Genomic DNA, 16,063 nt, shown 5'->3' with positions numbered 1-16,063 from the left:
TATTTGCTTTTTAATTTATAAACATAACAAATGTTTGCCTGAGTAATAAAACATGATTTATGTCCCTATTTATCATTGTACCCGTGTGTAATCCTATCCTAATCAATCCTAAATTTCAAGTCAAGCTGATGAAATGGCAAAAATAACAAACTTGATATGGCTTGAAACCAGATAATAATCAAATTGGTCAGAAGTTTTTTTTGTCAGTGTGCAATGTGAAGTGTTATCTAAAAATGAGTATGAGGCAGTCTGAAAAGTGAAGTCAATGCAGAAGTTCCTTAAACTTGCATTCTTTCTAATAGCCAGCAGGGGGCGACTCCTCTGGTTGCTAAAAGAAATCAGATTGTATAGAAGTCTATGAGAAAATAAGCCTACTTCTCATTTGATTTATTACCTCAATAAACATTGTTAACATGAGTTTATGGTTTCAATTGCTAGTTTCAAGTCTTCTTCAATACAGCATGATGTTCATTTAGTAAATTATGGTCCCATTTAGAGTCAAATAGACCATAAAGCAGGGTACGCTTTAGGGCGTGGCTACCTTGTGATTGACAGGTCGCTACCACGACGTTATTCGGTCTGGGAGTTGTCCATGCTTTCGTCTTAGAATTTTTTGGGTGCCTGAAAATATCTTATTCGGCGTTCGGTTTTACTTAGCTCCACCCTCTCATTTCACTTCTGGTTGCAAAAAAACAAGAATTGCGACGGCCAAAATGCCAATCTCAAGGCCTCAAAACGGCATTGAACAAACCAATGGGTGACATCACAGTGACTACGTCCACTTCTTATAAACAGTTTATGGTATGAGGCAGCGGCATCCCTTTTAAGGTCAAAATGATAACAGCCCGGTCCATACAGTCCATTAAGACATTCTGAAAGGGAATCTGGCTTGTTGTCATTGTAGAAACAAACCTTCCTTATCAAAACAAAGACACTCCATGCTTCTAATAGTCAGCTAATAGATGATACTTTATTGAAGACAAGAAACACTCATACATTATTGAATTATCTTGAAAAACATCAAAGTTATCTTTTTTAAAGCCTTAGTAGACATTTTTTTATTCAGGAATTCAAATGCTTTGTGGTTGATATATTGTTCACTCTATTTTTTTATATAATGATAGAGCAAAAGCCAAAGTTATATTTCACTCTTCACACACAGTACAGTGGCAGGATAACACAAAAACATGCTGGATTCACTTCAAATATTTTGTGGCATCAGTTGGAGTAAGAGCCAGTTTCAACCTGGGAAGTTGCCCAAGAAAACAAACTCCAACGTCTTAGAAAAACAACAATCAGCAACAATCAGATGGTAGCTATAGAAACAGAAAGCACAGCCTCAGATTACGCCCACCAAATTAAGCTTTAAGACAGCCAACCTTGGCTTTTGTTTAACAACAGTAGTGAAACTGCTCTGATTTAAAATAATTATAATCATATGACATCAAGTTCAAGACTGACAAACACAACACAGTACAGTATAATGGCAAATATTTGACAAAGTTAGTTCTAGAGGTTATTTTCAAATAAAGAGAATCTGAATTATTTTATCTCACAACAGATTACTTACAGAAGATTGATACCACTCTTGTGTTTGTATGGTAAATATGAAGTTGGTTAGCTTAGCTTAGCATAAAGACTGGAAACAGAGGGAAACAGCTAGCCTGGCTCTGTCCAAATGTAGATAATCTGCACTTCTAAGATCACGAATCAACACATTGTATCTCATTTAATTAATTCATACAAAAGTGTAAAAACTACAAAGTATGGTTTTAAGGGGGGTTATGAAACAGACTATTTTTTTGCTTTTTGTACGGAGTGACAAACTATATATTATGTTAATTAGTGAGCTTTAAAGCCAATACACAACGGTGGCATTTTTTTTCGTGTGATTAATTCACATGTCAATATATTTTTTTAACTCCTTTTCTCGAAAAATAGAAGACAAATATTACGCTGCCAAAAAGCGACATTCACATAAGTAGCGCAGTCAATCTACTCCTTCCGTTCTTACCTTTCACAATAAAAGCCCTAGATATATAATATTCGCAGGCGAGTATTTTGCATTTTTGCGTATTCATCACGCCCCCGGTGTGTAACAGCCTTTAGAGGTGCTGGTAGGCAAATTTTGTCACCTCACAACAAACAACAGGCTCTTTCCAGTCTTTATGAGAAGCTTAGCTAATAGACTGCAGGCTGTAGCTTCATATTTAGCCTACAAACATGAGAGTGGTGTCAACTTTCTCATCTAACTCTCATCAAGAGAGCAAATAAAGTGTATTTCCCAAAATGTCAAACTATTCCTTTAAGTGGCAATGTGACTGTATGATGGTAAGTGTATACAAAAGACACCATCTGTTAAATAAATAGATTTTTTTAACAGCTGTTTTTGGTCAAAGTATTCTCAATATGTGTTGGTAGATTTAGATTTTAGTACTCTCAGTTTGTTTAGTTGAGTTGAGATTGGCATTGGAATGACCGGACTTCCCCCACTGCCTTTTCCTCCTGCACAACATTAGTCTAAACACTTCCCGTGCCCTCTGCTTAAAGTGCTTCCCCACAATCACATACAGGAAGGGATTCAATGAGCTGTTACTATAGCCAAGGTAAGTCGCCAACTGGTTTCCAATGTCCAACACATACGCCCACGTACATCCAGAGATGATTTTGAAATGATCCAAGGTGTCCAAGAAGACCAGAACCTGGTATGGCAGCCAGCAGAGAACGAACACAGCCAGAACGACGAGAACGAGGTACGCCGCCTTCCTTTCCACGCTGCCTCTGCTGCCTTTTCTCATCTTCTGGCTGCTCCGAAGGACTTTAGTGATGTGGTAGCAACAGAAGGACGCAATGGTAACAGGGATAAGGAAGCCTACTGTGCTGACAGTCATGTTGTAGCGCAGCCTCCAGCCTTCATGGGGATATGCAAGGAAGCATGCGTCAATGCCCAGACTAGGGAAGAATTCCACGGAGCGGAAGAGGATAGCAGGGAAGCTGAGCAAGATGCCAGCAATCCAGATACTGAAGCAAATCCCGCGTGCCCAGAAGGCCCGTCTCTCCCTCCCCTGTGTCAGGGGTCTAGTGAGGGCCAGGTATCTGTCTACGCTCACGAGCGTAAGGAACAGCACACTGCAATAATAATTCATCCCAATGACAATGTTGATAAGCTGGCACATGGGCTCCCCAAACCTCCAGTGGAACTTGTTGATAATGGTTGCCACCCAGAACGGCAGGCAGGAAACCATCAGGAGATCAGCTGCTGCCAGGTTGCTCAGGTAGATGTCGGCCACAGAGCTGCGGCGCTTCTGGAGGCAGAACACACACAGCACAAAGGAGTTGCCGATCACGCCGAGGAGGCAGATGATGGACATGTAGGCAGGCTGCATGGTGTGAACCCAGTCCCATGCATCTGTGTTGTTGCAGACGAGCTCAGCTCTTGTGGCATTCTCCATAAGTGATGCGGATCACTGTGAGAGCTGTTGCACGGTAACAGCGATTTTAGAGTTAGAAAAGCAAGGGTGTGTTCAAAACAGCTATATATAAAACCTTTTAACTGTGTAAACACAGGTTAAATGTCTGCGTCGCCACCTTTACGTCATGATTCAAGTTCCAAAGTGAGAAGGTATAATTGATTTACTGGAGTGTTAGTGATTTAATGGTGGTTTATCAGTCAGAGCACACATGCCGGCGTCCAAGAGGAGAGTCTTAGCAACAGATATTGTATGGAGTATGTCTATGATTGAAACCCAGGCCACAAATGCATACCTGCATGGACTTACAAACACATATTGTCTAATTACAAACACACACAATGAGAATTTATATATTAAAAGAACTGTGTGTAACATTTAGGGGGATCTATTGGCAGAAATGGAATAAAATATTAAAAAGTATGTTTTCTTTAGTGTATAATCACCTGAAAATAAGAATCGTGTTTTCATTACCTTAGAATGAGCCGTTTATATCTAAATATGCAGCAATTTCTCTTCACGGAACTGGCCGCCGTGTTTCTACAGTAGCCCAGAAGGACCAAATCGAACACTTGCTCTAGATAGGGCCATTCTGGTTTTCCCGTTTTCCCGTCTGCCACCGTAGTTCTCCGACACGCTTGGCACACGGGAGAATTTCAGTTGGTTGCAATCTGCAACCTCACAGCTAGATGACGCCAGATCCTACACACTGCACCTTTTAAGTCAAACTGAAATTTGGATTCTGATCACTTTTTGTGTAAGGAAATATAAACTAAGCAGCCCTGTCTCCTAAAACTGACGTTCACATACAACTAAACTGCATTCTATATTATGTTCGGAAGGAAACGTATTTCGTTACAGATTATGTGTGTCTTTGACCTATCAAAAAATACGTTTGCAAGTCCGCGGACGGCTGCAGCAAGTGACGTAGTACAACGAGCGATGCGCAGAGTAGGCGACATAGACACACAGTATATTGAGCGACCGTCAATGAAAGGGAGAAAGCGGTGGGAAGGTTGGTGAATGGATCAAATTAACACACTCGACTTCCCCCCTTGAGACTGTCGTGAAACATAGTCATGTTAAGCCAAACCTTGATATTTTTTATTAAATCTAACCCTGTAGGTTTGTTTCCTAAACTAAACTAAATTGTTCTGTTGCGTTTTTGTTTTGTTTTGGTTCAATTTACAACGTTAACCACGTGTTTAAAACTGCGAACGTAATCCAGGAGAAAACACATTTCCCTTGAAACGTAATTGAGAATGCAGTTTAGGGAACAAAATGTTGTAGGAGACAAAGTTGAAACTAAGATGATACTGCAACTATTGTGCATACTTTTCCCATTTTTCAGAGGAGATTAAAAACATTTTTGGACTTAGCTTCTAAGCTTCAGGCCTTTGGCGAGACTTTACTCCTGGCAGACTGACATTTGAAGGCTGGCTTTACAAGGAGACACGCTGTCAACTTCCATGATGCTACTGACAAGTTTTTATTCCACTCAGAAAGTGTAATTTAGCAAGCTAGGCTAACCAGCATAATCCTGAAAGGCAGAAAAAGATACATGGAACCAGGTCAAATGAGTATTTTTGGCATGCATTTTCCCGTCTGAGGTAAATTTGTCTGCCTGCATGTTTTTTTGTTCCACAACAATTTCCAGCTCTGGCAATGGTCATGCAGCCTGACTCCTAAAACACAGATTTCCTGTTTGGCACGACATGCCTTCATTTTGGTGACAACTAGGGGTGTACCCTTGGCCACAGCCCACAATGAATCAACATTGGACCATTAAATTGGGTGTGGGGAGAAATGTAAAACGAGACAACTGATGTCCATGCAGCCAACAAAATGGAGCATGTCTGTGTGTCACCACTGGAAACTCTTTGACAGGATCCTGTTTTTAACTGCAGACAATGAGTCAGAAGCACCAGAAAACAAATAGCAAGCACGTTGTTGAGGCTCTCTTACTCTGCGTCCACAGGATGAAGCACGTTTTTGTGCTCAACTCAACATTTAAATACGATATAAAGATTCAAGAGACATCCATAAAACCATATGTATGTTTTATTTGACCTGTTATGATCAAAGAAAAACAAATACTGGTACTATTTACAATCTGAGTTATCAGCAATACAAGACATACTGTATTTAGATAAATTATTTTACAGCAACCAGGCTGATTTAGATCTCACCACCTGTACATTCAAGATACAGATGTTTGCATTTGTTTGCAACAAGAGGACAGCTGTAGTTTATTGTATGTAATGAAACAGTTACATACATATATAACTACATTTCTTAAACATGATTAAGCGTGTTTATCTTTTTGAGAAGACGTATCGTCAAAGATTGATTTGACGAAGGGTAATTTGGTCCCATTACAACACAATTACATCCACTGCAAATCTAATAATAAATTTAGCTTATCATTGGAATCATTTAGATTTGCGCAAATGCCTGTTCACCACAGTAATCTTTCTACAAAGTCTATTTTTAAGGGGAGCAATGCTTTTGAAAGCAGTATTTTATACCAACGTCTTCAATGTAGAGGACATGTTTGATGAACGTGAGGACTCAATGGTGGCTGTTCTCCTAATTCTCCACTGCTTGAAGAATTCACAAACTTTTTTACGGAAGTTCTTCCCTACAATGACGTAGAGGATGGGGTTGAGGACGCTGTTGAAGAAGGCAAAGTAGGTGAAGATCTGATTACAGATGTCTAGGACGTGCTCGAGGTGACACCCTCCCAGGACGTCAGCTCGTACGAGCACGTCCAGCGCGGTGACCACGTGGAACGGCACCCAGCAGATGAAGAACGCCAGGAGGACCGCCAGCACCAGAGTGGTGGCCTTCTGCTCCGTTCTCTCAGCATTGAACCTCTCTATCGCCTGGACCTTCAAAGCCTGAATAATCTTGATGGTGCAGAATGAGATGATCGAAATGGGGATGACGAAGCCAAAAACGATCAACATCCCATCAAAGAGCAGCTCCACGGTGTGGTTTGGGTAGTGGAGAATGCATACAGTACCATAATCAGGAAAATATTCCACTTCCCTAAAGACGAGTGTGGGGACACTCAGAATCAAGCCAAAACCCCACATCAGCAGACAGCCCATTTTGGCATATTTTGGCCTACGCATTCTACCATGGGACATTGTATGCACCAGTGCTACATAGCGATCTACGCTAACCAGAATGAGGAAGTATATGCTGCTGTAGGTGTTCATCTTAATACCCAGGTTGACGACTTTGCACAGGAACACACCAAAAGGCCAATTGAAACCGTTGGATATGTAGACGGCCCAGAAAGGCAAACAGGACACCAGGACGAGGTCAGCAGCAGCCAAGTTGCTCAGGTAGATCTCGGCCACGGTGCAGGCCTTCTTGTGGAAGCAGAAAACCATCAGGACAAACACGTTGAACATGATTCCCAGCACGGCGATGAGCAGGATATACACCGGCTGGCCGGTGTGGAGCCACTCCCAGTCGTACATATCAGAGCAATCTGTGCCATTGGTGTTGTTTTGGTCTCCATATAAAGCTGTGATGCTGAAGTCTGGGACGCTGTGGAGAACATAAAACAAAGACAGTTAAACATTATCATGGCAACAAAAACACTTTTTCGAGTCAGATGGGAAGATCGATACCACTCTCATGACTGAAAACCGTGGGAAACAACTGCAGTAGCCTGGCTCTGTCCAAAGGTAACAAAATCCAAGCTGTTGAGATGAACACAACAGCTTGTACAGCCTTTCCATTACTATCAAACTGTGTGAACATCCATCCATCCATCCATCCATTATCTGTAGCCGCTTATCCTATTCAGGGGCGAAGGCGGGGTACACCCTGGACAGGTTGCCAGACTATCACAGGGCTGACACATTGAGACAGACAACCACATTCACACCTACGGGCAATTTAGAGTCAACATTGTCTTTGGACTGTGTGGAGGAAAACGGAGAACCCGGAGAAAACCCACCAGAACATGCAAACTCAACACAGAAGGGCCCCAAGTCCTGCAACCCTCTTGCAGTGAGGCGACAGTGCTAACCACTGCACCACCATGCAGCCCTGTGCGAGCATGAACATGACTGTAGTAATTGAGCTTCTACAGACGGTTCATCATAAGCCTGTGAGCTCTCTAACTTCGTCACATGCACCACCAGCAGCCCTGCCTCTTCCCATAATTTGATTAGTACTTCCCTTGTACCTGCGTCTAAATCACGTAGAACAGTAGTCACCATGTTCCAATAATGAGCATCATGCTTGGCCCTGTTCACCTTAATTTCCCTAAGGGCATTTAAATTTGCTTTGCACACAATATGAGATATCATCCTAGTTGTCCGGGAATCTGTTTTGCACTGAACCGTTACGTCAAAGTCAATCATATTTTTAAATGATAGGCACATGAGAATGTTTCTGAATGTATTAAGATTCAAGAACAATCAATAGAGCTGCAATTTTAGAGTGTAGGTCTACACCAAATGTATCACAGATGAGTTTTTTTTTTATTACTGTACTTAAAGTAGAAGATATCAGCTCTGTGTCAGTGAATGCATAAGCAACTGTTGCAAATAGATACTTTACAATAACCAAATATTTGTTATAAAATGTTTTCTTTAGTGTATCTTCTTATAATTGGGGCCAAAACTGAGCTCATATATGATCCACCGCAATCAATGTAATTTTCATTAAATTTTCCATTCCATCAAAACATCGATTACTGATATTTTTGTGTATCAGCATAGAACAATAAAAACATTTAACCAAAATTGACATAGCAAAAACAAAAGGGGGCACACTAACATTAAACATGTTGAGAGGAATTTATGAGATGGTAAAAGACAAGTCTCTACTGGTAGATTCTATTCAGGTTTTCTATATCCTAGTATGTTTTGTTGTAATTAACGGTATTGTTCAGTCTTGTGTATCAATATATTATATATGTTACCCAACACATCTTGACGTATAATACATCTGAGGACATGCAAATTTATTTTGAACAAGTTTCTGTACATAGTTATTGACATAAAAAGATTATAAAGCACAACACTACTGTTTCAATTCTCAATGTTAAAGAGGAGGAAATGTATCAATGCTAATGTGAAATGTTTCACAATATATAAACGAAAGGAAAGTCATATATACCTTGTTGGTTGAAGAGTCATTCTACCTGAGTAAGTCCAGATGTGAACCGTCCAGATGCCTGACTACACTGCTCCAGTAACACTCCCTTACTCTCCTCAGTCTGACTCTGACTCGCCCTCTTCTACGGTAGGGAACTGCAATTAAAAGGATGTCAGCCAACTTCAGTCTTTATGCTCTCTCTCTCTCTCTCTCTCTCTCTCTCTCTCTCTCTCTCTCTCTCTCTCTCTCTCTCTCTCTCTCTCTCCTGTTTTTCCCCTGCCCTCCTCTGAAGATCACACACGTCAATGTGTTTGTGATTTGGCGTAGTTAGTGTTTATTTGCTTGATGTTTTATCATTGGATAAAGATTTTCCAGTATGCAGCCACTTGAGCTGATCCCAACCGACTTTACTGTCTTTCAGAGGCTGTAGCAAGTTCAGTTTTAGTGCTAGAGTGAAGGGAATGATATCAAATGGAACTAGAAAACCGAAGGAATCCATTAGTACCAACCATGCTAGCAGTCATGCCATCTTGTCAGGAAGGAGGATAAATAACGCTCGAAATTTGGGCTGAATTTTGGAAAGGAAAAACTGGCATGATCATTTTCAAAGGGGTCCCTTGACCTCTGACCTCAGGATATGTGACTGTAAATGGGTTCTATGGGTACCCACGAGTACCTATGGTTACCCCCTTTACAGACATGCCCACTTTATGATAATCACATGCAGTTTGGGGCAAAAACCATGCAGTTTTTTGCATGCGGTATAAATGTGTTGTTTTTGCCTATTCTAAAAATGGTTTGAATATATCTGCATATTTGGGTCCCTAAACAGTCTTGGAATTACATAAATTGGGTATCACTGTAATGCTGAGACTCCTGTGGATTCAATGAGCCTAACTGTATTCATGTGTGATGATGTTAGTCCCAATAGTAGCCATTTCATTATAGTGAGACCATTTTTTGTAATTTGATCTCCCTGTATAAAATGACCTGTGGTCACCTCTAGGATAATCACAGCCTCATGAAACTTTACAGCCACAAACTACAGATCTAGAGCATTCAGAGGATGGATGGCTTTCCTAGCTAGATTGACAATAAGGGGGTTTCTGAGCAGCTTCCAGAACGGAAGTGCTCACCATCCAATCACTGAAAAATGCAGTTCTTGCAGAAATCTCAAACTATTAAAAGGTTTTGATACCAAATCACAGCATGGCTGTTTCTATGGTGTTCCTCAAGGTCTTGGTGTCTTAATGTGGTATTTTGGAGGGATTTTGACAATTTTTATCAATTCTCGTGTCGTAAAAAAAGGTTAAATTTTGCACCAAATCTGTGTAAAAAAATGGTATCAACCCCCAAATTGCTGCAATAACTTATGAAACATAATAGAGCATGGGAATGGCCATCATATACTTCAGTCATAATGTTCTTAGCCCTTATACACTTTTACAATTTATTTTAAATAATTGATTAATTGATTAATTGATTAATTAATTAATTATTTCATTCATTCAATTATTTCCAATTTATGACTAGAACAACTTGACACACAGTGCTGATCTCAAGGTTCCCAGCTTTCAGATGATGTACACCACTTCTATGTGACATATACTGCTAACCCCTAAAGACCCCCTGTATCCCCCTAAAAAAGACAAAAACGGGTCTATTGTGGGTCTCAGAGGGTAAATGAATTTATGCACTGCTCGTTGTGCATTAGAGACAAATGAATCAATTTCCTGCACTGCATTGTGTTTATGTAAGATTGCTATTACAGTGAATAACTCTGTGAGAGTCGGGTCTGAAGTACATTTTAGAATCAGAATCAGAATCAGAATCAGAATTGTGTTTATTGCCAGGTGTAAGAGATTTACACTAGGAATTTGCTTTGGTTATGTTGGTGCAAGTCAAACAGTATAATAACAAAAGGAATAGATAAAAACGTTGGAATAAAATAAGAATAACAAAAAATTTAAATAAGAATAACAAAAAATTAAAATTCTCCCAATATACAATATACAAAATAAGCTATAAACAAAAATAAACATGATATAAACAGATAGTGCAAATATTGCCGGAGTGCAAACAATCAGGTATCAGAGGGAGAGAGAGGGATACAGTAGGGGGTGGTATTTAGAGTGTATGAAAGAGGGGGAGAGCCAGTGTCGGCGGGGCAATAGTGTGTGTGTGTGTGTGTGTGAGGGACAGAGTCACAGGGGGGCAGAGGGGCTGTTCGAGAGCCCCACTGCCATGGGGAAAAAACTGTTTTTGTGGCGTGAGGTTTTGGTCCTGATGGACCTTAACCTCCTGCCAGATGGCAGAGTCTGGAATAGATGGTGTCCAGGATGGGAGGGGTCGACCAATCTTCCCTGCCCTCCTCAAGGCCTGGAGGTGTACAGCTCCTGGAGGGAGGGAAGGTTGCAGCCGATCGCCCTCTCTGCAGCACGGATGTGTCATGTTATCACCTGGGCAGTATAGTAGTTTCCCTGTGTTTCCTGTGTTTCCCTGTCCTTTTGTCTCCTGTGTGTTTTACCCTGTTAGTCTGGTCTGTCTGTCGAGAAGGAGGTGTGGCCATCTCCTCCTCCCTCTCCTGGGCGGTGGTTGCTGGAGCAGCTGACACCAATCATCTAATCAAGATACACTCTGCAGTATATCAACCCTGGTCTTCCTGCCACTCATCGCCAGATTGTTTTCGTTGCCACAGTGGTAGTACGCTTTCAGGCTCACTTACCTTGCTCATTAGCTTCCTTTTTTGACTTTGTACTTGCTCGCTTTAATCATGTTGTGCTCATCCTGTTTTTGTATTTTTGCCCTAGTGTGGTATACCTACCTGCCAGCTGCCTCCGCTTCCTGCTGCACCTACCTGCTCACTCTCCAACCTCATTGCTTCCTCTTGGATCACAGTGGACTGGGATTACCATCTGGAGGAACACTGGAACCCCATTCCCCATGCTCCTCGCTCCCCTTTAAGACTTTCAGTCTTCAGTCCATCCACAACAGACTTGGAGAACCCTGCCCTGTTCACTATTTAAATGTATTATTATTAATAAATTCTTTCTTGTTACACCTTTAAAACCTGACTAGTGTGTGCTGCTTTTGGGTCCACGTTTTGTTTAACCAGAACATTACAGGATGACCCGCTGCAGCCTGGCCTTGTCCTTGGCGGTGGCAGCGGCGAACCAGACGGTGATGGAGGAGGTGAGGATGGACTCGATGATGGCCGAGTAGAAGTGCACAATCATGGTCCGTGGCAGGTTGAATTTCTTCAGCTGCCGCAGGAAGTACATCCTCTGCTGGGCCTTACTGATGAGGGAGCTGATGTTTAGCTCCCACTTGAGGTCCCGGGCGATGGTCGTGCCCAGGAAACGGAACGACTCCATCGTGTTGACTTGGTAGCCGCGCAGGATGAGGGGGGGGGAACGGGGCTGAGTTTCTCCTTAAGTCCACCGCCATCGCCACTGTCTTCAGAGCGTTCAGCTCCATGTGGTTCTGGCTGCACCAGGATGCCAGGTGGTCAACCTCCCATCTGTAAGCGGACTCATCACCCTCGGAGATGAGGCCGATGAGGGTGGTGTCGTCTGCAAATTTAAGGAGCCTAACAGATTGGTGTCTGGAGGTGCAGCCGTTGGTGTACAGGGAGAAGAGCAGTGGGGAGAGAACGCAGCCTTGGGGGGCACCGGTGCTGATGGTCTGTGTGTCGGAGACTTGCTTCCCTAGCCTTACGTGCTGACTCCTTTCTGTTAGAAAGTCTGTGATCCACCTGCAGGTGGAGTCAGGCACGCTCAGCAAGGAAAGCTTGTCCTGTAGCAGAGCTGGGCTGATGGTGTTGAATGCGGAGCTGAAGTCCACAATGGCTTCAGAAGTGCATTATGATAGGGACACTGTTGGTTGGTTCCTCAGGGAAACATGTCTCTAAACGTGTTCCTAATAACGATTCAAGAGACATCCATAAAACCATATGTATGTTTTATTTGACCTGTTATTTTCAGAGAAAAACAAATACTGGTACTATTTACAATCTGAGTTATCAGCAATGCAAGATATACTGTATTTACATTCATTATTTTACAGCAACCAGGCTGATTTAGATCCCAACACCTGTACATTCAAGATACAGATGTTTGCATATGTTTGTAACAAGAGGACAGCTGCAGTTTATTGCATGTGATGAAACAGTTACATAAATTTATAATTACATTTCATAAAATTGATTAAAACTCGATTATCTTTTTGAGAAGGCGTATCGTCAAAGATTGATTTGAGGAAGGGTGATTTGGTCCCATTACAACACAATTACATCCACTGCAAATCTAATAATGAATCATCATTGGAATCATTTACATTTGCGCAAATGACTGTCCACCTTTCTACAAAGTCTATTTTTAAGGGGAGCAGTGCTTTTGAAAGTAGTATTTTATACTGATGTATTCAGTGTGGAGGAAAAGTTTGATGAACGTGAAGACTCAGTGGTGGCTGTTTTCATAATTCTCCACTGCTTGAAGAGCTCACAAACTTTTTTACGGAAGTTCTTCCCTACAATGACGTAGAGGACGGGGTTGAGGACGCTGTTGAAGAAGGCTAGGTAGACGAAGAACTGAGTGCAGATAGTTAGGACGAACTTGAGGTGACACCCGCCCAGGACGTCAGCTCGTACGAGCACGTTCAGCATGGTGACCACGTGGAACGGCACCCAGCAGATGAGGAATGCCAGGAGGACCGCCAGCATCAGAGTGGTGGCCTTCTGCTCCGTTCTCTCAGCATTGAACCTCTCTATCGTATGGATCTTCAAAGCCTGAAGAATCTTGACGGTGCAGAATGAGATGATCGAAATGGGGATGATCAAGCCAAAAACGAACAACATCCCATCAAAGACCAGTTGCACAGTGTGGTTTGGGTAGTCCAGAAAACATTGAGTAATATTACCAGAACGATTATCCACTTCCCTAAAGACGAATGTGGGGACACTCAGGAGCAAGCCGAAACCCCACATCAGCAGACAGCCCAGTTTGGCATATTTTGGCCTACGCATTCTACCATGGGACAGCGGGTGCACCAGTGCCACATAGCGATCTACGCTAACCAGAATGAGGAAGTAGATGCTGCTATAGGCGTTCATCTTAATGCCCATGCTGACGACTTTGCACAGGAACACACCAAAAGGCCAATTGAAACGGTTGTATATGTAGACGGCCCAGAAAGGCAAACAGGACACCAGGACGAGGTCAGCAGCAGCCAGGTTGCTCAGGTAGATCTCGGCCACGGTGCAGGCCTTCTTGTGGAAGCAGAAAACCATCAGGACAAACACGTTGAACATGATTCCCAGCACGGCGATGAGCAGGATATAAACCGGCTGTCCGATGTAAAGCCACTCCCAGTCGTACATATCAGGGCAATCTGTGCCATCGGTGTTGTTTTGGTCTCCATATAAAGCTGTGGTGTTGAGGTCTGGGACGCTGTGGAGAACATAAAACTAAGACAGTTAAACATTATCATGGCAACAAAAACACTTTTTCGAGTCAGATGGGAAGATCGATACAACTCTCATGACTGAAAAAGGTGGGAAACAACTGCAGTAGCCTGGCTCTGTCCAAAGATAACAAAATCCTACTGGGTTCAACTGAGTGATTTGTTGTCAGGGAAATACGGTCATCCCCTGAGTTTGCCTTAATGTTTCCACAGGTGCAGAGATGAACACAACAGCTTGTACAGCTCTTTTCATAACTTTCAAACTGTGTGAACATCCATCCATCCATTATCTGTAGCCGCTTATCCTATTCAGGGGCGAAGGCGGGGTACACCCTGGACAGGTTGTCAGACTATCACAGGGCTGGCACATTGAGACAGACAACCATTGACGCTCACATTCACACCTACGGGCAATTTAAAGTCAACATTGTCTTTGGACTGTGTGGAGGAAAACGGAGAACCGGAGAAAACCCACCAGAACATGCAAACTCCACACAGAAGGGCCACAAGTCCTGCGACCCTCTTGCTGTGAAGCAACAGTGCTAACCACTGCACCACCGTGCAGCCCCGTGCGAACATGAACATGACTGTAGTAATTGAGCTTCTACAGACGGTTCATCATAAGCCTGTGAGCTCTCTAACTTCGTCATAAAACAGAGCAGCCTATTTAAATGTCCATCTCCACACTATATATATATATATATAACTGCTATTAGGACTACTAATTGCTGCATTGCAACCTTTACATGCACCACCAGCAGCCCTGCCTCTTTCCATAATTTGATTAGTACTTCCCTTGTACCTGCGTCTAAATCACGTAGAATACTAGTCACCATGTTACAATAATGAGCAACATGCTTGGCCCTGTTCACCTTAATGTCCCTAAGGGCATTTAAATTTGCTTTGCACACAATTTGAGATATCATCCGAATTGTCCGGGAATCTGTTTTGCACTGAACCGTTTCGTCAAAGTCAATCATATTTTTAAATGATAGGCACATGAGAATGTTTCTGAAAGCATTAAGAATCAAAAAACAATCAATAGAGCTGCAATTTAAGATTATAGGTCTACATCAAATGTATCACAGAGCAGTTTGTTTTTTATAACTGTACTATAAGTACAAGATATCAGCTCTGTGTCAGTGAATGCATAAGCAACTGTTGCAAATACGTACGTTACAATAACCAAATGTTTGTTATAAAATGTTTTCTTTAATGTATCTTCTTATAATTGGGGCCAAAACTGAGCTCATATATGATCCACCGCAATCAATGTAATTTTCATTAAATTTTCCATTCCATCAAAACATCGATTACTGATATTTTTGTGTATCAGCATAGAACAATAAAAGCATTTAACCAAAATTTATATTGCAAAAACAAAAGGGGGCACACTAACATTAAACATGTTGAGAGGAATTTATGAGATGGTAAAAGACAAGTCTCTACTGGTAGATTCTATTCAGGTTTTCTATATCCTAGTATGTTTTGTTGTATTTCACTGTATTGTTCAGTCTTGTGTATCAATATATTCTGTTACCCAACACATTTTGACGTATCATACATCTGAGGACATGCAAATATATTTTGAAAAAGTTTCTGTACATAGTTATTGACATAAAAATGATTATAAAGCACAACACTACTGTTTCAATTCTCAATGTTAAAGAGGAGGAAATGTATCAATGCTAATGTGAAATGTTTCACAATATATAAACGAAAGGAAACTCATATATACCTTGTTGGTTGAAGAGTCATTCCTCCTGAGTAAGTCCAGATGTGAACCGTCCAGATGCCTGACTACAATGCTCCAGCAACACTCCCTTACTCTCCTCAGTCTGACTCTGACTCGCCCCCTTCTACGGTAGGGAACTGCAATTAAATGGATGTCAGCCAACTTCAGTCTGTATGCTCTCTCTCTCTCTCTCTCTCTCTCTCTCTCTCTCTCTCTCTCTCTCTCTCTCTCTCTCTCTCTCTCTCTCTCTCTCTCTCTCTCTCTCTCTCTCTCT

The 16,063-nt window shown here is 41.9% G+C and overlaps 4 protein-coding genes across 5 annotated transcripts in view; 1 reads left to right on the top strand and 3 right to left on the bottom strand.

Moving 5' to 3' along the window:
- Positions 1–822: 822 nt before the first annotated feature.
- On the bottom strand, positions 823–5,369 carry LOC141783745 (B2 bradykinin receptor-like). The gene has a single exon (XM_074661209.1). The coding sequence runs from the start codon at positions 3,450–3,452 to the stop codon at positions 2,424–2,426; it is 1,029 nt and encodes a 342-aa protein (XP_074517310.1). The 5' UTR covers positions 3,453–5,369; the 3' UTR covers positions 823–2,423.
- A 144-nt stretch (positions 5,370–5,513) lies between these two features.
- Positions 5,514–8,772, bottom strand: LOC141783744 (B2 bradykinin receptor-like). The gene is made up of 2 exons (XM_074661208.1): positions 8,616–8,772; positions 5,514–7,031 (listed from the first exon to the last, which is right to left on the bottom strand). Exons 1-2 carry the CDS (start codon positions 8,633–8,635, stop codon positions 5,993–5,995), a joined length of 1,059 nt encoding a protein of 352 aa, XP_074517309.1. The 5' UTR covers positions 8,636–8,772; the 3' UTR covers positions 5,514–5,992.
- A 446-nt stretch (positions 8,773–9,218) lies between these two features.
- Positions 9,219–16,063, top strand: part of klhdc2 (kelch domain containing 2) — a 214,670-nt gene continuing 207,825 nt past the window's right edge. For both annotated transcript variants that reach the window (XR_012597194.1, XM_074659850.1), the window contains exon 1: positions 9,219–9,228. The gene's annotated coding sequence lies outside the window, so the exon portion shown is untranslated. The remainder of the gene's footprint in view (positions 9,229–16,063) is intronic.
- Positions 12,538–15,998, bottom strand: LOC141783273 (B2 bradykinin receptor-like). Its single transcript, XM_074660472.1, has 2 exons — positions 15,793–15,998; positions 12,538–14,041 (listed from the first exon to the last, which is right to left on the bottom strand). Exons 1-2 carry the CDS (start codon positions 15,810–15,812, stop codon positions 13,003–13,005), a joined length of 1,059 nt encoding a protein of 352 aa, XP_074516573.1. The 5' UTR covers positions 15,813–15,998; the 3' UTR covers positions 12,538–13,002.

Source organism: Sebastes fasciatus, chromosome 15, assembly GCF_043250625.1.
Source record: "Sebastes fasciatus isolate fSebFas1 chromosome 15, fSebFas1.pri, whole genome shotgun sequence".
Lineage (NCBI taxonomy): Eukaryota > Metazoa > Chordata > Actinopteri > Perciformes > Sebastidae > Sebastes > Sebastes fasciatus.
The sequence above is the reverse complement of the archived record's forward strand: the minus strand, read 5'-3'. Positions and strand labels throughout refer to the sequence as shown.

Coding starts and splice junctions, on each gene's coding strand:
- LOC141783745 (XM_074661209.1), bottom strand. CDS start 3,452: ATGGAGAATGCCACAAGAGCTGAGCTCGTCTGCAACAACACAGATGCA.
- LOC141783744 (XM_074661208.1), bottom strand. CDS start 8,635: ATGACTCTTCAACCAACAAG. Junction 7,032..8,615: donor ATGACTCTTCAACCAACAAG/GTATATATGACT, acceptor TGTTCTCCACAG/CGTCCCAGACTTCAGCATCA.
- LOC141783273 (XM_074660472.1), bottom strand. CDS start 15,812: ATGACTCTTCAACCAACAAG. Junction 14,042..15,792: donor ATGACTCTTCAACCAACAAG/GTATATATGAGT, acceptor TGTTCTCCACAG/CGTCCCAGACCTCAACACCA.